Genomic DNA, 17,936 nt, shown 5'->3' with positions numbered 1-17,936 from the left:
TGAATACCACATTTGGGTCTGGAGATGGGTGGGGGGGGTTCTTCAGCATTCCAATGATTTAAAGGTAGTTACTGCTCCATTAGTACTTTCTATTTCTCCTTATGCCAATTTTGACATTTTACATTTAACAGCTTATAACTGTTCAATAAATTTTAAGTTTTCAAATTCTTTATTTTTTCCTACACTTTGGTTATTTCTTCAGATCTAGTCTATATTTGACTGTCTCAATGCATAGCTTGTCGGCAGTCTGTATCTCTCCATAGCATGAGGCCTCTGTGAATTCTAACTAAACACAACTAACCAAGCATCACAGTGTTTCCTCACACCAACACAACAAAAGTCTGACTGGCAGCACAGACACCACTGTAAGATGGCGTCTGGGGTTTCAGCACGGCACACAGGCCTCCCACTGAGGAAAACAGTTTAATCTCTGATGAAAGGGCAGGTGAGTTCCTTCAGTGAACATGTCACATACCCTAACATTCCAGAGCTTCCCAAGAAAGCTAACAAAACCACACTCAGACATATTCTAAAGTTCACATGAAGGGACAGTTCGGGAACAGCTAACTCTAGGACATACCACACCATACCACCTCCATGACACACCACAAAACCAGAGGCCTAGGAAAGTGGCCTTGCTGAGAGAATAGAAAAAGATGAAGAAATCACTAGAGCTGAAAGATGAATCCGTGGTCCTTGAGAATACAGAGAACAAGAAGGCAGTATCCACAGACTGGTACTGGGATGTTACTTCAGTGGGTGCTGGGGTGAAAACTGACTTACCATGTAGGAGGGGATCCCACCTAATGCTAAAAACAAAGGCAGACTTCGGTCAGGAAGGAGTTATGGTCTGACTACCAGACACATGTTTCTGTGAATAGTCTTCTTTCCCCACAGGTACAACGAATGTGCTACAATGAATGGCAGGCTTGAGCAACTGACTCACTGCCTCTGAGTCTAAAACATTTACCATCTGTCCCTTTAAGAAGATGTTTGCTGACTCCTGCTCTAGATGAGTTAAAGACCTTACTATAATAGGTAAAGTTATTAAAAAAAAGAATAGATATCATAATGTCTTTTTATTCTGGTAGACAGAATTTCCTAAAGCACCAAATTATAAACCAAAAGTGTGGAAAAAAGACCTGTAAGCTGACTACAGTGCTATTTAGACACTGCTACTCAATAAACTCATTGGATGAAGGAACTGGTAAGAGCCTGAGAAAAGGGATTTGCAGAGCCCCATGCCAGACCAAATACCTCAGCCTGAACATATGAGAAGCATCTGTGATGGAGTAAGAAGGAAGCAGATGCACTGCATCCAAAAAAAGCACAGGATTAAGTGATGTGCAGAGGGGAAAATGTGTGTGTATCAAGTGAAGGGAGAGAGGCTGAGACCATCACTATACAAAAAATGCAAACCAAATCCATAAAAAGATGTCCAAGTCCTACACCTTTACATTTGCTAAAATATTTATAAAAGATTAGCTAGCTAAAATTTGTCAGTATATAGAAATAAACTCATTTTTGTTTTCTTTTTAAAACTTTATTTGTAATGGGGCATGGTAGTGCATGCCTTTAATTTCAGCACCGCAGGGGCAGGGGCAGGGGCAGGGCAGGGGCAGGGGCAGGGGCAGGGGCAGGGGCAGGGGCAGGGGCAGGGCAGGGGCAGGGGCAGGGGCAGGGGGGGCTGCAGAGGCAGAGGCAGAGGCAGAGGCAGAGGCAGAGGCAGAGGCAGAGGCAGAGGCAGAGGCAGAGGCAGAGGCAGAGGCAGAGGCAGAGGCAGAGGCAGAGGCAGAGGCAGACAGCCTTTCAATTCAAGGTAAGCCTGGTCAACAGAGAGAGTTCCAGGATAGCCAGGACTACAAAGAGAAACCCTGTCTCAAAACAAACAAAAACAAAAGACACACACCCTTTAAGCATGTATGTGCACACACAGAGGTCAGAGGATGCTGTCATTCTGGGTGTCCTTCGCTATCACTCTACCTTAGTCCCTGAGACACTGAACCCCACTGACCCTGAAGCTCATCCATTTGCAGCTGGGCTACCTAAGCAAGGGTCCACGAACCCCTAACCTCCAAAACCTCACCCCTCGCTAGTGTCGGGGCCACAGACTTGCAGCCACACCCAGGGTTTTGCATGGGATCTGGGGCACCAACGCAGGTCCTCACATTTACACAGCAATTACTCACACCCACTGAGCTACCCACTTAACACCATCCCAGCCAACCCCTCGTTTCAGTCTAAATCAAATCTGGCAGTATCAATATTAACTAGCATGAGAAAAACAAACAGAAAACCCAACACCACATCACTTTTTCTTGGAAGTAAGATCTAAGTAACAAACAGAATGGATCTATGGATATATGCCAACATTCATCCCATCAGCATGATAAGCATATTTAGCAACTATTAAGTTTAGTGTATAGCTATGTATAAGCCACCAACAAGTTACATTAAGAAAAGACATAGAGGGGCTGGAAAGATGGCTGGGTGGGTAAAAGCACTGGCTGCTCCTCCCGAGAACCTGGGTTTGATTCTTAACACCTGCATGGTGGCTCACAACCACCTGCAAGTCCAGTTCCAGGGATCCAATGTGCTTTTCTAGGCATAGTGTTTACAACATCTGACCAACCTGGCTGCTCCTTCCTGTCTCTTTAAATGTCAATCACCACAGTGAACACTACACAGCCATTACCTAGCACAGACCCTGACACCAGTACCGACTCTACTTGTGCCTCTAAATTCCTCTGCCTTCCCCTTTATTCTCCTTGACTCTCCCCAAGTCCTGCTTTCTTTTTGTTCCATCCACCCAGCCAACAGTGTTCTTTGAGAGCTCGTTGTCTAGGTAGTTTTTATTAGTGGCTGTGGCAGGGAGAGCCTGCTTCCTCAGGGATTTCTCTTGCTTCTTTTCACATAGTCCATACACAGTTATAGAACAAAATATCTAACTGAAGAGCTTTGCCCTTATCAACCCCCTTTAAAAGTATCTCTCTGTGGCCTGGAGATGGCTCAGAGGTACAGAGTACTTACTGCTCTTGCCTAAGATCTGGGTTCAGTTCCCAGCACCCCTGTGGCAGCTCACACCACCTGAAACTCCAGTTCCAGAGGACTCAGTGCCCTTTTCCTGCCTCTGGATGTGCGTGCATACAGTGCACAGATGTACAGGCAGGCAAAACAAAACACCAATGAATCTCTTAAAAGGGAAAATAAAATACCTATTTGTTTTCTATGGCCTGCAGGAAAAAAAATCCAAAGTTTCTGCCTAGCAATTGAAGACCCTTTAGCACTCCCTCCATTCTCTTTCCAACGGCTCTCTTACGACCCCAGCAGCTGCACCCGGGCCTGGGCCCTCATCTCAAACCTGATCTGTGACAAGGTGGAAAAGAAACCACAGGATAAATCACACAATGCCCCCAAATAAACCAACCCAAGAAACCAAACAGTAAAGAAGAGATTAAAAAGACAGACAGACAGACAGACAGACAGACAGATAAATCACTATTTCCCCCATGGGTTTCATTATTGTCTTGATGTCAGGAGACAGACACAGGGAGAGCACTTCCCTTTTCAGACAAGATATGCTAATCACTCTGGAACAGGTGGAGGAAGAAGCCCTTGCATTATAAAGATAGGGCTTTCCTCACACTGCGGCCAGAATCCACTTTGTGGCAAACAATCCTTTGTGGCAGTGAGCTGCCCCAGGGTTCAGAAAACAGCCAAAAGTGGGGGCCATATAAGTATATGTCTCAAAAGCAGTGGTGAAGTCACCAGCTGTAAGTCACCTGTAAGAAAGCAGCTGGGGAGCTCCCAGGATGCAACTGCTCAACCAGCAGCTCCAGGAAGTAGAACTCTCTGAGGAACAGGGTGGAGTAGGGTCAAGTTCAGTGTCAGGGGGCAGTCAAGGGGAACTAACCAGGTGACATGTAAAGGAGACAGCTCAGCAGAAAACTTGTACATTTCCTGAGGCAGAGAAGTTTTGTCATAATATGTGGTACAGGAAGAAATGCAATTATATGTTGACATCACAGGCAGACAAACGAGCCTACAGACTCAAAGGCTGTATTTTCATGTTCTTAAATGACAACTGTCACTGTGGTATTTTAGTGCCTACCTTCCTTGCTTCTTTAGTAAACAGTAGGCATCTTTAAAGCAGAAACTAATCTTTCTATAAAGCACTTTCTGACCAAACCACTATGCCCCTGGCCAGCGCCACTCCCCACAAATCCCCACAGAGTGAAGTGCTATCTGTCTGGTGAGCAAGTGAACTCCTCATTGTCTTCCAGGCCCTGGACTATAGAGTGCTGAGGAACAGTCTACATGAAAGATAAGGCTTCTTTTAAATAAAGACAGTACTGATCAAATCAATAACTGCATATAAAATGAGGTCCTTGAACAGAACAAGTCAACTTACTAGTAATCATTGCTCCAGTTACAGAAGCCAGAAAGCCGATGCTGACAGCAATGATGGAGATGACTCTGCCCTGCCTGTGCCTCTGGAGCATCACAAACATCAGCACGCCTGCAGCACCGTGGACAAACAGAGAGGAGAAGAGAGCCCAGAGGAAGATCCAGTACCACATCTCTGAAAGGAAAGAACAGTGTTAGTCCTGCTGCAGAGACACAGGTTAGAGACTCAGCAGCAAACAGTGAGTGGCCAGGGCTGGGAGAAGCCTCAATGAGAGCCACATCTAAAAGGGCCCAGCCTGTTGTGGACACACAGTGTTTCCCAGCACGTCAGTGACCATGAACGCTAATGCTCAGAAGGCGAAGGCCACACTGCCATTTACTCCCCATATCCCATTTAGAATGCAATCCATCAGCTTGCCTCCTGTCACTGTAATAATCTCACCCTGGACTTGCACAATCCTTTATGATTTCTTCAACATGCCCCCACTGGCCTGCTCACTGTTGTCTTCATCTACCACAGGGACAGAGCACACCCTACATTTTGTCTTTCTAGCCTTCATTTCCTTTCTTCCGGGCCTCTGCTGCCTCCCATACCATTGACACATTTCATATAGATATTGATGCTCTGTACTGTGTAACTCCAGCTCCCTGGCCCCATTCAAGAGGCACACACAACAGAGGCAGTGGTTGCTCCAGGTGGGGCCATCCTTCTTTTTCTCTGGGAATTCTTGACTAGAATGCACTCTCCTCCATCTTTAGGTAACTGAAATTAAACCTACGTCCTCCTCATTCAGTGCAAGCCACAGTACCAACAGAAAGAAAAGAGACCCATCAAAGGAGAGGCCACCGAGTCTAGTATTTCAGTGATTTCTGAGGTCTGTCATATTACTATCCTTAAATAGGAGTTAACATTCCAGTTTCTCTGTAATAAAATGCCTGTTTCATGGGAAGTAATTCAGAAAAGGCTGCTTTTAACTGAAAAGCTGTGGACCCTGTTTAGCCACCCTTGAGGGTCCTCTTTGGTATGCAAACATTCTACGAGGAAGGAACTCCACTGCTGTTTGTGCTTCTTGTATTTTCTGTCAGGTCATTGTAAGGAGACACATTTTTTTCAAGAAAGCCCTATTTACCCAAACATCATGGTAGAAATTTGCAAGATGCAATTAACATGAAAAAAACGGAATGGCAGTTCCTCAGAAACCCAAGAACAGAATCACCATCTGATCCAATGCCATTTCTCAATATATATCTGTGTTGGTTAGGTTCTACTGTCAAGGTGACAAAACCTAGAGTCTCCAGGAAAAAAGGAACCTCATTTGAAGAGTTGCCTGGATCACACTGGTTTGTGGCTCTTCGAGGAACTGTCTTGATTGACAATTGTGGATGGCGCCATACCTAGACTGTATAAGAAAGCTAGCTGAGGGCTGAGGAGATAGCCCAGCAGTTAAGAGCAATGTTTGCTTCCCAGCATCCACATGGTAGTTCACAACTGTCACTGAGCACCTGGTACACATGGTAGTTCACAACTAACATGTAAGCAAAACACACTCATAAAATAAAAATAAACAAACTTTAAGAAAGCTAGCTGACCAGTTAGCATGCCATAGTGGATAAGGGAAATCTTACAAAGCCCCAACCCTAGCTGAAGGGCTAATGGCAATTAATGACTGCTGATAGAGGGAGAAATCATTCTTCAGAGACTAGCCTCTTACTTGGTTATCCAACACCAAGTGGTCAGCCCTTAAAACACATACAAACAAAACCAAGTGGACTCAGCAGGTTCTATTTATATATGTAACAAAAGTACATGTAACAAAATATAACTAAAGAAAAAGAGAAAAGTGTTTTGGTAATTAGGAGAGGGAGGGACGGAGGGAGAAAGCAAGCAAGACAGGGGGACATCAAGACAGCTGAGAATGAGCACGATAATGAACTGTGAGCTGGAAGAGTAAGACAAACTCTTCTCCCCTCAAGCGCTTCTGGTCATGGTTTTTGTCACAGAAATAGACTGAAGCAACAAGAGAGATTAGTAACAAAGAAAGAAGGGTGACTGTGTTACTTTTTGGATCATTTCACCGGAGAGTTTAGTTTTAGGCTGGAAGTTGTTGAATGCTGGAAGCAGAACTAAATGAGCTATTAGCAGAAGATAATGCTGAGAGAAATATGCCCAGTAGAGGCCTGGGCCATGATGAAGAAGGGAAATGGATACAGACCATTCATGTGGTGTTTGACAAAGAATCTGACTGTATTCAGCTCATGTCCTAAGAACTTGTATGAGGCCAGAATAAAGAATAATGAACTAATTTATTAAGCAGAGGAAATTTCAAGACAGCATGGGTCTATGGTATGGTTATTACTGTATACTCTAATGCAGGCCTCCCATGAAGAAAAGCAACACATGGGGCAGAAAGAAAGAAAAATGTGCAGCTTGGAGAGAGAAAGAGTGGTAGGAAGTCTAAGGCCGAAGTAAGGTCATTTGCTGAAAAAGAGACTGTGACTGTTAAAGAGATAAACATCACTAAAGAGAAGCTTTGTGCTCTGCACTGGGATAAAGGGTACTGAGGCAAGGCCTCCCCCAGCTAAACATACAGCATGTGACAGAAGAAAGCCTAGGGGGCTTTGTTCCCAGAAAACAAATACTTAGCCAAGTTCACCAACAACTTCAGCACACAGAAGCATCTACACTGTGGTCAAAGGGAAGGGCCAGGATCCATTTCACCCTGGCAGCTGACCTTGGCAGTGTCGTTCACTTGGCCTGGTTTTTGAGGCATGAAAGATACAAGATAAAGGAAGTCATGGGATCTTCCTTCAGTTTCAGGGAGCTGTTGAATTTGTCAGGGTTCTCCAGAGGAGAAAACTGATAGGATGAATCTATGCATATATTAAAGGGGGATTTGTTATGCCTGGCTAGTCCAACAATAGCTGTCTCATGACAAAAAAAGCCAAGAAAACTCAAGTTGTTCAGTTTGAAAGGCTGGATCTCTCAGCTGTCCCAATCTGGTGCTAGAGTTTCAGGGAAGTCCCAAAGAACTGCCAGTCTTCAGTGTACATTGTAATCCCCAAGAAGCAGGTTCTAATACCATCAAGGAATGCCTCAGCAGCAAGAGAAATGAACTCGTTAGAGTGACAAGAAGCACGCTAAAAGCAAAAGCTCCCTTCTTCAGTGTCATTTTATGTGGGAAGCCACCAGAATGTGTGGCCTGGATTTACAGTGGGTTTTCCAACTTCAAATGATTCAGACTTAGGGTGGATCCTCCATATCAAATGATCCAATCAAGAACAATTTTTCATAGGTATGCCCAGCGGTGTGGTTATAGTTACTATAGATTTAGTCATCTCAGCTTTTGATGTCAGGCAATATGTGGCAGGGTCAGAGCCCCTGAGAAGCCATCATGTGAAGCTGTGACCACTGTGAAGCCTGGGTTGTCACACAGATCCCAAGACATTGGAGATGCCAGAGTCATGAGGTATCTGCCAAGGAGATCTGCATATAGGAGTGGAAACCAGGCGAAAAGAGAGATGTATGATGCAGGCAGCAAAGCTGGGGCGGGGGGCAGTGTCACCTAAGCCTTTGAAACTGAAGTTCTTTAGATTAGTTGTGGAGCTACAGATTTGGTGTCATCCTGCTGAGTTTCAGTTTTGCTTTGGTACAGTGTGTCTTCATTACGCCCCCATGCCCACTTTTGTAATAGGAATGTATGTTCTGTGGCATTATCTGCTGAAAGTATGCAATTTGTTTTTAGTTTCACTGTGAAGTCACAGTTGAGAGATTTCTTTGAGTCTAAGAAGAGACTTTGAACTTTCGAACAGTGTTGTGGCTGTGGGAGGGGGCTGAAGAGATAGCTCAGAGGTTAAGAGCACCGGCTGCTCTTCCAGAGGTCCTGAGTTCAATTCCCAGCAACCATATGGTAGCTCACAACCATCCCTTATGAGATCTGGTGCCCTCTTCTGATGTGCAGATATACATGGAAGCAGAATGTTGTATACATAATAAATAAAATCTTTTTAAAAAAAAAAGGCTGTAGGGACTTTTAAAGTTGGACTGAACACATTTTGTATCATGAGATGGCCATGAACCCTGGAAGGCCTATGGTGGAATGTGGTGGTTTGAAGGAGAAATGTCCCCTCTGGCTCATGTATTTGTACACTTTATCTCCAGTAGGTGGTGCTATTTGGGAAAGGTCCAGCACCTTTTAGGGGGTGGAACTTTGTGGGATGAAGTATATCACTGATGGACTTCAAGACTTTAGTGTCACCTCTCTTCCTACCCTGTTACCGTTCTCTAGCTCTGCTTCCTGTGTGTTGAAGAAATGACATCAGCCAGCTTCCTGCTCGTGTCACCATGCCATACCTTCCCTACTGTGATGGACTCTATCTCCCTGGAACTGTAGGCCAAGATAAATCAATCTTCCTTAAGTTGATTTTAGTCAGAATATTTTATCACAGGAACAGTGATAAAACATTAACTAATGCAATATCCCAAAGGATGAAGAATAGACTAGATCCTCCAAGACACACTGGCACACAAACACAACCAACCTCATGTCATTGTGTTCACCACAATTGGGAGACAAAAGCAACCGAAGTGGACAACAACACATGAATGAACAGCATATCACATACATAGATCAAGGGAAATTAATCAGCCTTAAAAAGACAGGAAATTCTGTTACATGGTTCAACATGGATGAACCCTGAGGACATCTGTAGAGTGGACTGACCAGTCACAGAAGTAAAAATACTGTATGCTCCCACTGCCATGATCAAGTTCATAGGAAATACAATGGTGGCTGCCAGGTAATAGGATGGATGGAGACTGTGGGTTTAATGAATCCAGAGTTTCAGGATTTGTTTGGAATATTCCTTTATTTTTGTCACGATTAACTCATACTCATTTTAAAACTTAATGGGCTTCTCCATCCTCCTTTCTGCCCTTCCCAGAGTTTAAATTTTACAAGATGTCAAGGATCTAGAGGTCTGTGGCAGAACAAAATGAATTTACCTAAACCATATCCTTAAAAACAGAGTAACGTTTATGCTGTCTGAGTTGGTTTAACAGATTCATTTGATGTTTGTTTCTGACTCCTTGCACAGGGCTCCTGAAAATCTTGAAATAGCTGGAAAAAATGTATGCTAAATAAGCAACTTAGGCTTGACCTTATACTGATCACCAGAGGGCTGTCTTAATTTTCTAGCTCACCCACTTACTTCCAGGAAGGAGAGCAGGGAGTCTGGAGGTCAAGACCCATAAAACAAAACAAAAACTGAACTAAGTCTGACCAACTTCCAGGTTGCTAGACATTTGAAAACACTGGATGATGTTACCCGAAGACAGGAAAGTTCCAGCCCTCCATCCCCTATGTTTACCCGGTGCTCACTGTGAAGTGAGTTCCTGGGTCAGAGGCAATACTGTGAGGAATACCATGAGGGTGGATCAGGCACTCTGTAAGCACGTGGATGGTGGTCTTGGCAGGAGCATTATGCACAGGAAAGGAAAACTCATAATCAGGACTAATACCTACTCCAGTAAGGACAAAGCATCCTTCCCACAGTGGAAGTGGCCCAATGGAGTCAACTGCCATTGAGTCACCAGCTAGTCACCCCAGGGAATGGTGCCATTTCTGGAACTCAGTATTGGCTTTTACTGTTGGAAGATCTTCCACTCAGTAGCAGCTGTAGCCAAGTCAGCCTTGGTGAGTGGAAGTCCATGTGTTGAGCCCATCTCTGCCACCATGGCCACTTTGTTCACGTGCCCACTGGGCAATGACAGGGATGGCTGGGGAAAGAGGCTGACTGTGCACAGAACTGGTTATCCTATCTACTTGATTACGGAACTCCTCTACTGATAAAGTCACCTTTTGATGAGCATTTACACTGAACACACAGATCTTCACATTCTTCACCCATTTGGATTTATCAATCCACATATTTCTTCCTCAGATGTCCTCACCAATTTTCCAATCTTACTCTTTCCAAGTTCCTGACCATCCCACCAATCCAATGGCCCACAAATCAGTGGGCCACAACCAGACATCTGGCTATTTCTCCTTCCAAATAAAATATATGAACATACATACTGCCTGAAATTTTGCCCACTGTTAAGATTTTCCCTTTGCTGGTATCTTTTAGAGAAGGGTTGTTTTAATGCTCCAGCTATCTACTCTGGTGATATCTACAGAATGTGAAGAACCATCAATAAACCAGGTCCTAGGGTCTTCTCTTCCTCGGTCAAGTGATCATAGAGCACACTCCATGAGTCTCTAGGAGCATGCTTGGAAACAAACAGCATTGTAACAGGAGTAGAAACCATAGGCATTTGGGCAACTTCTTCATGTAAGTTGCTTGTGCCTTTAGTATCTGCTTGGGCCCTATCACATATATACTTCCATTTGATAATGGATTGCTGCTGTGCACATCCTACTTTATGACTTAGTGGGTCAGATAACACCCAGCTCATGATGAGCAGGTCAGATAGCACGGCAACTTGGCAGCCCATTACAGTTTCCATTAAGGCCCAAAAGCAGGCCAAGAGCTGTCTCTCAAAGGAGGAATAGTTGTCTGCAGATGATGGTAGAATCTTGCTCCAAAATCCCAACGTTCTCTTCTATGATTCACCTATAGAGACCTACTAAAGGATCCAAACAGCATCCCTATAGACCACTGGCACCCCGAATACCATCAGATCTGCTAGATCATATGGTCCAAGTGGTAGAGCAGCCTGCCCAGCAGTCTGGACCTACTTCAGAACAGAGCTTTCTCTTGTTCCAGGCCCTATACAAAGCTAGCCGCTTTCCAAGTCATTTGGGATATGGGCCAGAGTAATACATGCAAGTGAGGAATATGCTGACCCTGAAGAAACACTTCCCCAAAGATTTTAGCTCAATGATGCTTGTCTCTTGTTAATCACAGCTAATATCTCAGCTCTAGATAACCAGCATCAACTATCCCAGTTAAGTAAAGGGTTTACTTCAGTGATCCATCCTAAAGTTCCAAAGTCCTTACACAATCCTCACATGGTCAAGTCTGTTGCAGCCAAACCCCACTCCTGGTACCAAATCGGTCTTAGTTAGGGTTGTCATTGTTGTGACGAAACACCATGACCAGAGCAACTTGGGGAGGAAAAAGTGTATTTGGTTTACATTTCCAAATCACTGTTCATCACTGAAGGAAGTCAGGGAAGAACCTGGAGGCAGTGGTTGATACAGAGGCTACAAAGGAGTGCTGCTTACTAGATTACTCTTCTTGACTTGCTCAGCCTACATTCTTACAGAACCAAGGACCACCAGCCCAGGGCTGACCTCACGTACAATGGGCTATACTCTCCCCCATCGATCACTAATTAAGAAAATGCCCTGCAGGCTTGCCTGTAGCCTGATCTTAAGGTGGCATTTTTTTCAAATGAGGTTCCCTTCTCTGTGATCATTCTAGCTTGTGTCAAGTTGTTATAAAACTAGCAAGCATTCCCCCTATACACATCTTTGACCTGGTCAAAGTAAGTATATCTATGAATCCTGTGAGTCACTTAGTAAATGAGCAAATCCCATGTGGAGGACACAGAAACCCCTAATTCACCTCTGGTCAGAAGTAGTGATAAGGATAGGGGACAGAAATCAGCTAGGCAATTTAGGGGCAGGTTCCCAAAGTGAAGAATTCTACTTTGGTCCTTGGCCACAAGAAAGCCTGCTTTTTAATCTCCTAATTGAGCACCCTGCCTGCAGGCTGTGCATGAGTGGGTGACCCAAACTCCAGTCCAGACATTCATCTCCTTTGGTGAAAAGGCTTGGAGCTGGAACTCCAGGTTTTCTTGGTGAAAATAAGTTACATCCATTCGCCAATTTCAGCCTATCTCCTAAATGGTTTTAGGCCACTGAGTATGGACTCCCTCCATAATGGAATCTATTCTGACCCTGGGTAGAGACCTGCCATTCTGATCTGTTCCAAAGGTTAGAATATTACATAGTGTTGTCACCTCCTTTAAGAGTTAATCCAGAAGGGGCTGTCAATCCCATAGCCAAGAGGCCACCCCTCAGGAAGACTCATTCACCCATGTAAAAGAGATAGATAGAAGTAGTAATTATCACCTTAATGGAACAATATACTTTTCTTTCCCAGAAACCTCCCACGCTTGGAGCAGCCACTTGCAGAGCCACCAGCATGCAGCTACTCTCTGAATCACCTGCTCATGTACAGCTTGCAAGTGCTCTTTCAGGAGGAGAGAAGAAACCAGAGAGAGCTCCCTTTGGCATTCCTGGCCAGAGAATCAAAGATGACTTTTGCTTCCAGCCAAAGACAAGGGGGAACTCCACTGCCTAGTAACTTACTCCTTTCCTTTTCATCTCTTTCTTCCCTCCAGACACTGGCCAGTGCCTAAGCAGGCTTCCTTTGACACTCTGTGCTTCTTTCCTTTTCTTCTGATGACACACACCCTGCCCCTTGTGTGGGCTTCTTGTCTGCCATGTGGCTGCTTGCTAACCTCAATACCTAACTCAAAAGGCTTGTCTTCCCCTCTTTTAATTCTCCATCTCTTCCTCCTGACAGCTGCTAAGATTTCCAGTTTGCCTGCCCTACTATTTTGTTTACAACAACAACAAAAATCTCTAATGGAATTCTCTTGGAGTTGCCTTCTAAGCTGGTTCTTAAATTTTCTTATTCACAAGCCTACAAGTCTAAAGAGGAGACACTAATTTACTGCATAACATGTGGCCTCTCAGGTGGGGCTTCCCAAAACATCCAGCATGGGGAAAATCCAGACTTTGAACTGGCCTCTGGAGTGAGTCAGTCCTCTGGGACTGAGCCCTTGACTTGTGGGATCCAGTGCTAACTCCAGGTGCAATGTCAGAATTGAACTGAATTATAGAACACTTAGTTGATGCCTTGAAGAACTGCTCGTTACATTGGTCACAGAGTCTTCCCTGTGAGAGAGAAAACAATTAATGGGTTTCATCTTATGCTTATTTTTTCACCATTGTTTTAAGAGATAAATAGGTTAAAATATTTAAAGCATGGATATAAATTTTTAAGTTATTTTTAAGTCAAGACAAATGACAAAAAAAAATTAAAAACAAAAAACCTGTCTTGCAAATGAAGAAAGGTACAAAAGGGCAGCATAGAACATATCTGTGGCAATGGGGCTGCTCTCTACTGTGTGTTGTTAAACACACTGTGAGTGATAAAGACGACACACTGCTAAATACACACATACACAGAGAAACACACGTACAGATGAGAGCAAGTACACACACAATTCTGGAGGAATCTGAGAACGGTTGGCAGACTGAATTCAACTTTGACTCACTGTGGGCTTCTAAGCCATCCCAACAGGCCAGCTGGATACAGGACTAACCAGCTCTCCTGCACAGTATTTCCTACCACTGAGGTAGAGCTATGATTGTCTCAGAAAGAAAGGCTTAAACCAGAGGAAAGGGGTTTATACAGAAAACAAAAGTGAGAACAGGTACTTTCTCCTGCCACACACAAAACGTGGACTCAGAAAACTTGAAATCATTTCAAGGAAGAGACATATATTTTATGATGTGTGTTAAAATACCACACATACTTCCCAACAATAAAGGCAGAGACACTGATAATTAAGGAAAAATAGACAGAGCTTGTCTTTTAAAGTTTTTCCTCTTTCAGCTTTCAGGAAAATTGTGCTTTCATTCCATGGTCATACCGGAACAAACAGCTTTGATTAGAGTAGTTGTATTAAGAATACTAAGTGCAACCAGCTCAGTAGATATCTGTATATTAAAGGATATACTTTCTCAAAGTGAACCTAACAGAATGAGACTATAAGGAAGCTGGTTAGTGTCACTGGGAAGGCCTTCCACATCCTACGAAGGGCAAGCACAAACAATACTCCAGTAATAGAAGTCAACAAACCCTGAGTCCCCACCCACGGAGAAAGGCTGAATAGATTTACTGCCCCCTAAATACCTCTTGCATGTCCTTGTAATACACAAAGGGATAATTCTTGACTTAGTTAACACGTATCTGACATAAAAGTGGGATTATTTGCCCACTGAGTACATTACCTCTTCATAGTATATGTACTTAACAGGGAAAGGGGAATTTCAAGCTCAACGTTTCATAAAAATGCATATTGATCTTATGATATCAATATATTCAAATACAACCTCAAGAAGTCCTGAGAACCAACCCAAAGTCATCTTGTCAAGCTAATTCTCTCTGAACAAACTACCCCAAAGTTAAGTTTATTTTCATGGTTCCTTTTTCACCCTCTCTTAATTATACTATACTATTCATCTTAGAAAACACTGACCTCTGTTGCTAATATTTAATTATAGGTTGAGAGCTCCTACCATTGTTTTTAATTTCCTGATATTTTAACATGACCTTCTGTGCAAGCAAGTCTGTCTGAGGATCCACTCTACAGTGGCAATCACAGGAAACCTATAATTGGCTCAAATGAAGAGAACTGCAGGGCCTTAATAACAGGTGCTCATAGCCCTAGGAAAGAACGATGCCAAGAGGGGACTCTCAGCCTTTTCCTAATTTGTTGCTTCCATTAAACAATGTATCTCTAGAACATACTCAGTTGGAAAAGTCATCACTGAGTAACCATCATAATAGTTAACAAAAATCTGCACTGATATATGCAGCGTGATGGAATTGAAAGCACTACATCTCATTTGATTCCATTACACATCTGAGGCAAATGCAAGCCCAACATATCATGACATCCTCTTGTGGTCGTAGGCCTGTCCTGCATGGCTCCAGGGATTTACCTGACTAGATCCAGGAAAGAAAGAGAGAAAAGACAAACACACAGACACAGAAAAGCAGGGATTGAGTAGGCCAATCTCTTTGATGGAGAAGCCGCAGCACCCCAGAAGATCAGCATGTTTATTATATACAGCTGAACCAGGAGGCGGGGTGATTGCACAAGGTTGAGCAAAGTGGCAGGGTTATTGCATACAGTTGAACAGGAAGGCAGGGTTAGCTAATCTCCAAATATCCAACAGCTGGCTGACAGGCAGGATTTATAACACTGAAAGTCCCCTTCCTGAGCTTAACCAAATCAGGACTTGCTGATGTGTGAGCACCGGCCTGGACCACTACACTGTATCAGAGGCAGCTGACAGCAATGTCTGCTCTCTCAGAGACCAGGAAGTGTAGCTACTAAGCACTGGGAGAATTGGGAGGCGTGGATAGAAATAACTGTTTAAGCTACACAGCTAATGTGAACATGCAGAGCCCAGCCTCCCCCACCCTGGCTTCTGTCTGCCCATCTCTCACCAAGCTCCTCCATGGGGCAATAAAAGAAGGTGATGGGGGGGGTCCTTCTGTGTATGTTTATTTTATTGGTTGTTGAATAAAGCACTGTTGGCCAATAGGGGAGCAAATTAGGTGGGACTAGGAGGATTCTGGGAAATGTAGTAGAAACAGGAGCCACCATATGACCACCAGGAAGACAGGATGCAAGGCTGGCATCCTCTACAAGTCTTATAAATATATAGATTAATAGTTATGGTTGATAATTAAGACTGATCTTGCAGATAAGAAATCCTAGTCATTGGCCAGCAGCATTATAACTAATATAAGTCTCTGTGGGGTTCAGGTGGCTTGGCGTAAAGATTTATCATTACAGGCAGGTGACTATATCAGGTGACATTGCTAGTACTAAACAAAATATAAAACAAATAGCTAAAAAATACAATACACAAAGTAAACAAAAGCGCCTCATGCAAAAACACCTTAACTCACTGGAAGGGACATGTCTTCTCCCAGAACACAACCAGCCTTCTTAGTCATTTGCCACAGACAGGGCTATCTGTAATTTTCACCTTAAACTAATTTCATCTGGATCATTGCAGTGTGTTTGCTTACTTTTTGGTGAGATCTTCGAGAATTATAATTTGTTCCAGTTTCCAACCATAACTAGAAATAGACCTGCTCCCATCTGTAATACCACTCAGCTCTGGTTACCAAGTCTACACTTCTTTACTTAATTAAAACAAACACGGTATATGATAAATTAATTTCTTGAGATACCTAGACACCACTGAATACAAAAAACGCCAAAGAAATGCATGATGGATGATCATACACTGGATGATCCTACTTGCTAGAAACTAACCAAAGACTCTGTATTTGTTATCAGATAGATAAACTGGATGACGGGTGACAGCATTTTAGTTCTTCACTGTTGAACAGTCTAAAATAGTTCTGAACATTTGTACTGAAAATACAGTTTTTAAAAATTAGGCTTTATTGTATTTTTTAATTCATCAAAAGAGATAAAATACTCTATTAAGCTAATGGCTGCTCCTGAGAATTACCAAAAATGCAACTCATTCCCTGGAGGTAAGACCTAATCAATTATAGTTCCAGCAAATCCTTCCAGCTGTCATAATTACAACACAGATTGAAACCACTACAGTAGGCTACCATTACATAAGATATGTTTATTTAAATATTCTAGTACAAGAATAACACCCCTCATTAGAAACACACCGAATGTTTAGTTCTTACAAAGAGAACAGTGGAACTGCAGAGATGGCTCAGCTGTTAAGAGCGCCTGCTGTGCAAGCGTGAGGACCCAAGTTCAGATCCTAGAATGCACACCCCTTTAGCCCTAGGTCAGAGAAGGGCAGACAGCAGGGTGGTCAGGACTTCCTGGCTTACAGACTAGCTGAGAAAATATAAGCCCCCAGTTCAAGGAGAAAGTCTGCCCTCAAAATAGCATAGAGAGGAGCACTTAATGTCATCTGATCTCCCCAAGCTTCAGCAGGCATCATTCCTCTCAACACACATATGTGGATACACTCACACATGCATAAACACACATACACAAATGCACAACAACTGACCTTTCTAATTAAGTCATTAGCAAACATAGAAAAACTCACTATGTATTCGACATACTTTATGCCTCAAGATGAAAAATATGACACCTACAAAAGACTAAAGTTGGGGACTATTCATAATATTTAGCTATATATAAATAGTTCATGAAATATTTTTAAATAATCTGTGTTCAAATAAGGTAAATGAAAGTTTTTTTTCCATCCCACAGAATCCAAACATACAGAAATTGCTCCTACTACATTGCTAACAGCAGAAACTTCTGGACATTGTAATGTATTGATTACACTAGACTAGGGCCAATAAATAAATACAGCCTATGAGCCATATCCGCTCCATGCTGTCTCTGAACAATCTCTGGCTAAAAAATGATTGTACATTTAAAGATAATTTTTTTAACACCTAAAGAGCAAAATTTCATAAAAAATTCTACGTGAACACCAGAATGTATGCTCAGACATACCATGCTACAACGGCAGACTGAATAGTTGTGACGCAGAGCAAATGGTTTACCAAGCCAAACATGTTTAGTCAATCTACTACTTACAGAATACATGGATTTCTTTTATAGCAGTGGCTCTCAACTTGTGGGTTGCAACCCCTGAGGACAAACAACCCTTTCACAGGGGTCAGCTAAGACCATCAGAAAACACAGATATTTATATTACAATTCATGACAGTAGCAACATTACAGTTATGAA

At 43.1% G+C, this 17,936-nt stretch overlaps 1 protein-coding gene across 2 annotated transcripts in view; it reads right to left on the bottom strand.

Annotated features, from left to right (window-relative positions):
• Tmem170b (transmembrane protein 170B) overlaps positions 1-17,936 on the bottom strand; it is a 39,099-nt gene that overhangs the window by 8,419 nt on the left and 12,744 nt on the right. The window contains exon 2 of one of the 2 annotated variants that reach the window (XM_027410415.2): positions 4,412-4,582. The exons of the other annotated variant lie outside the window; for it this stretch is intronic. Within the exon in view, the coding sequence (XP_027266216.1) occupies positions 4,412-4,582 (171 nt within the window). The remainder of the gene's footprint in view (positions 1-4,411; positions 4,583-17,936) is intronic. 2 annotated transcript variants of the gene reach the window in all.

The sequence above is a fragment of the Cricetulus griseus genome, chromosome 3 (genome assembly GCF_003668045.3).
Source record: "Cricetulus griseus strain 17A/GY chromosome 3, alternate assembly CriGri-PICRH-1.0, whole genome shotgun sequence".
Taxonomy (NCBI): Eukaryota; Metazoa; Chordata; class Mammalia; order Rodentia; family Cricetidae; genus Cricetulus; species Cricetulus griseus.
Note: the sequence above shows the minus strand (reverse complement) of the source record. Positions and strands in the feature narration are given on the sequence as shown.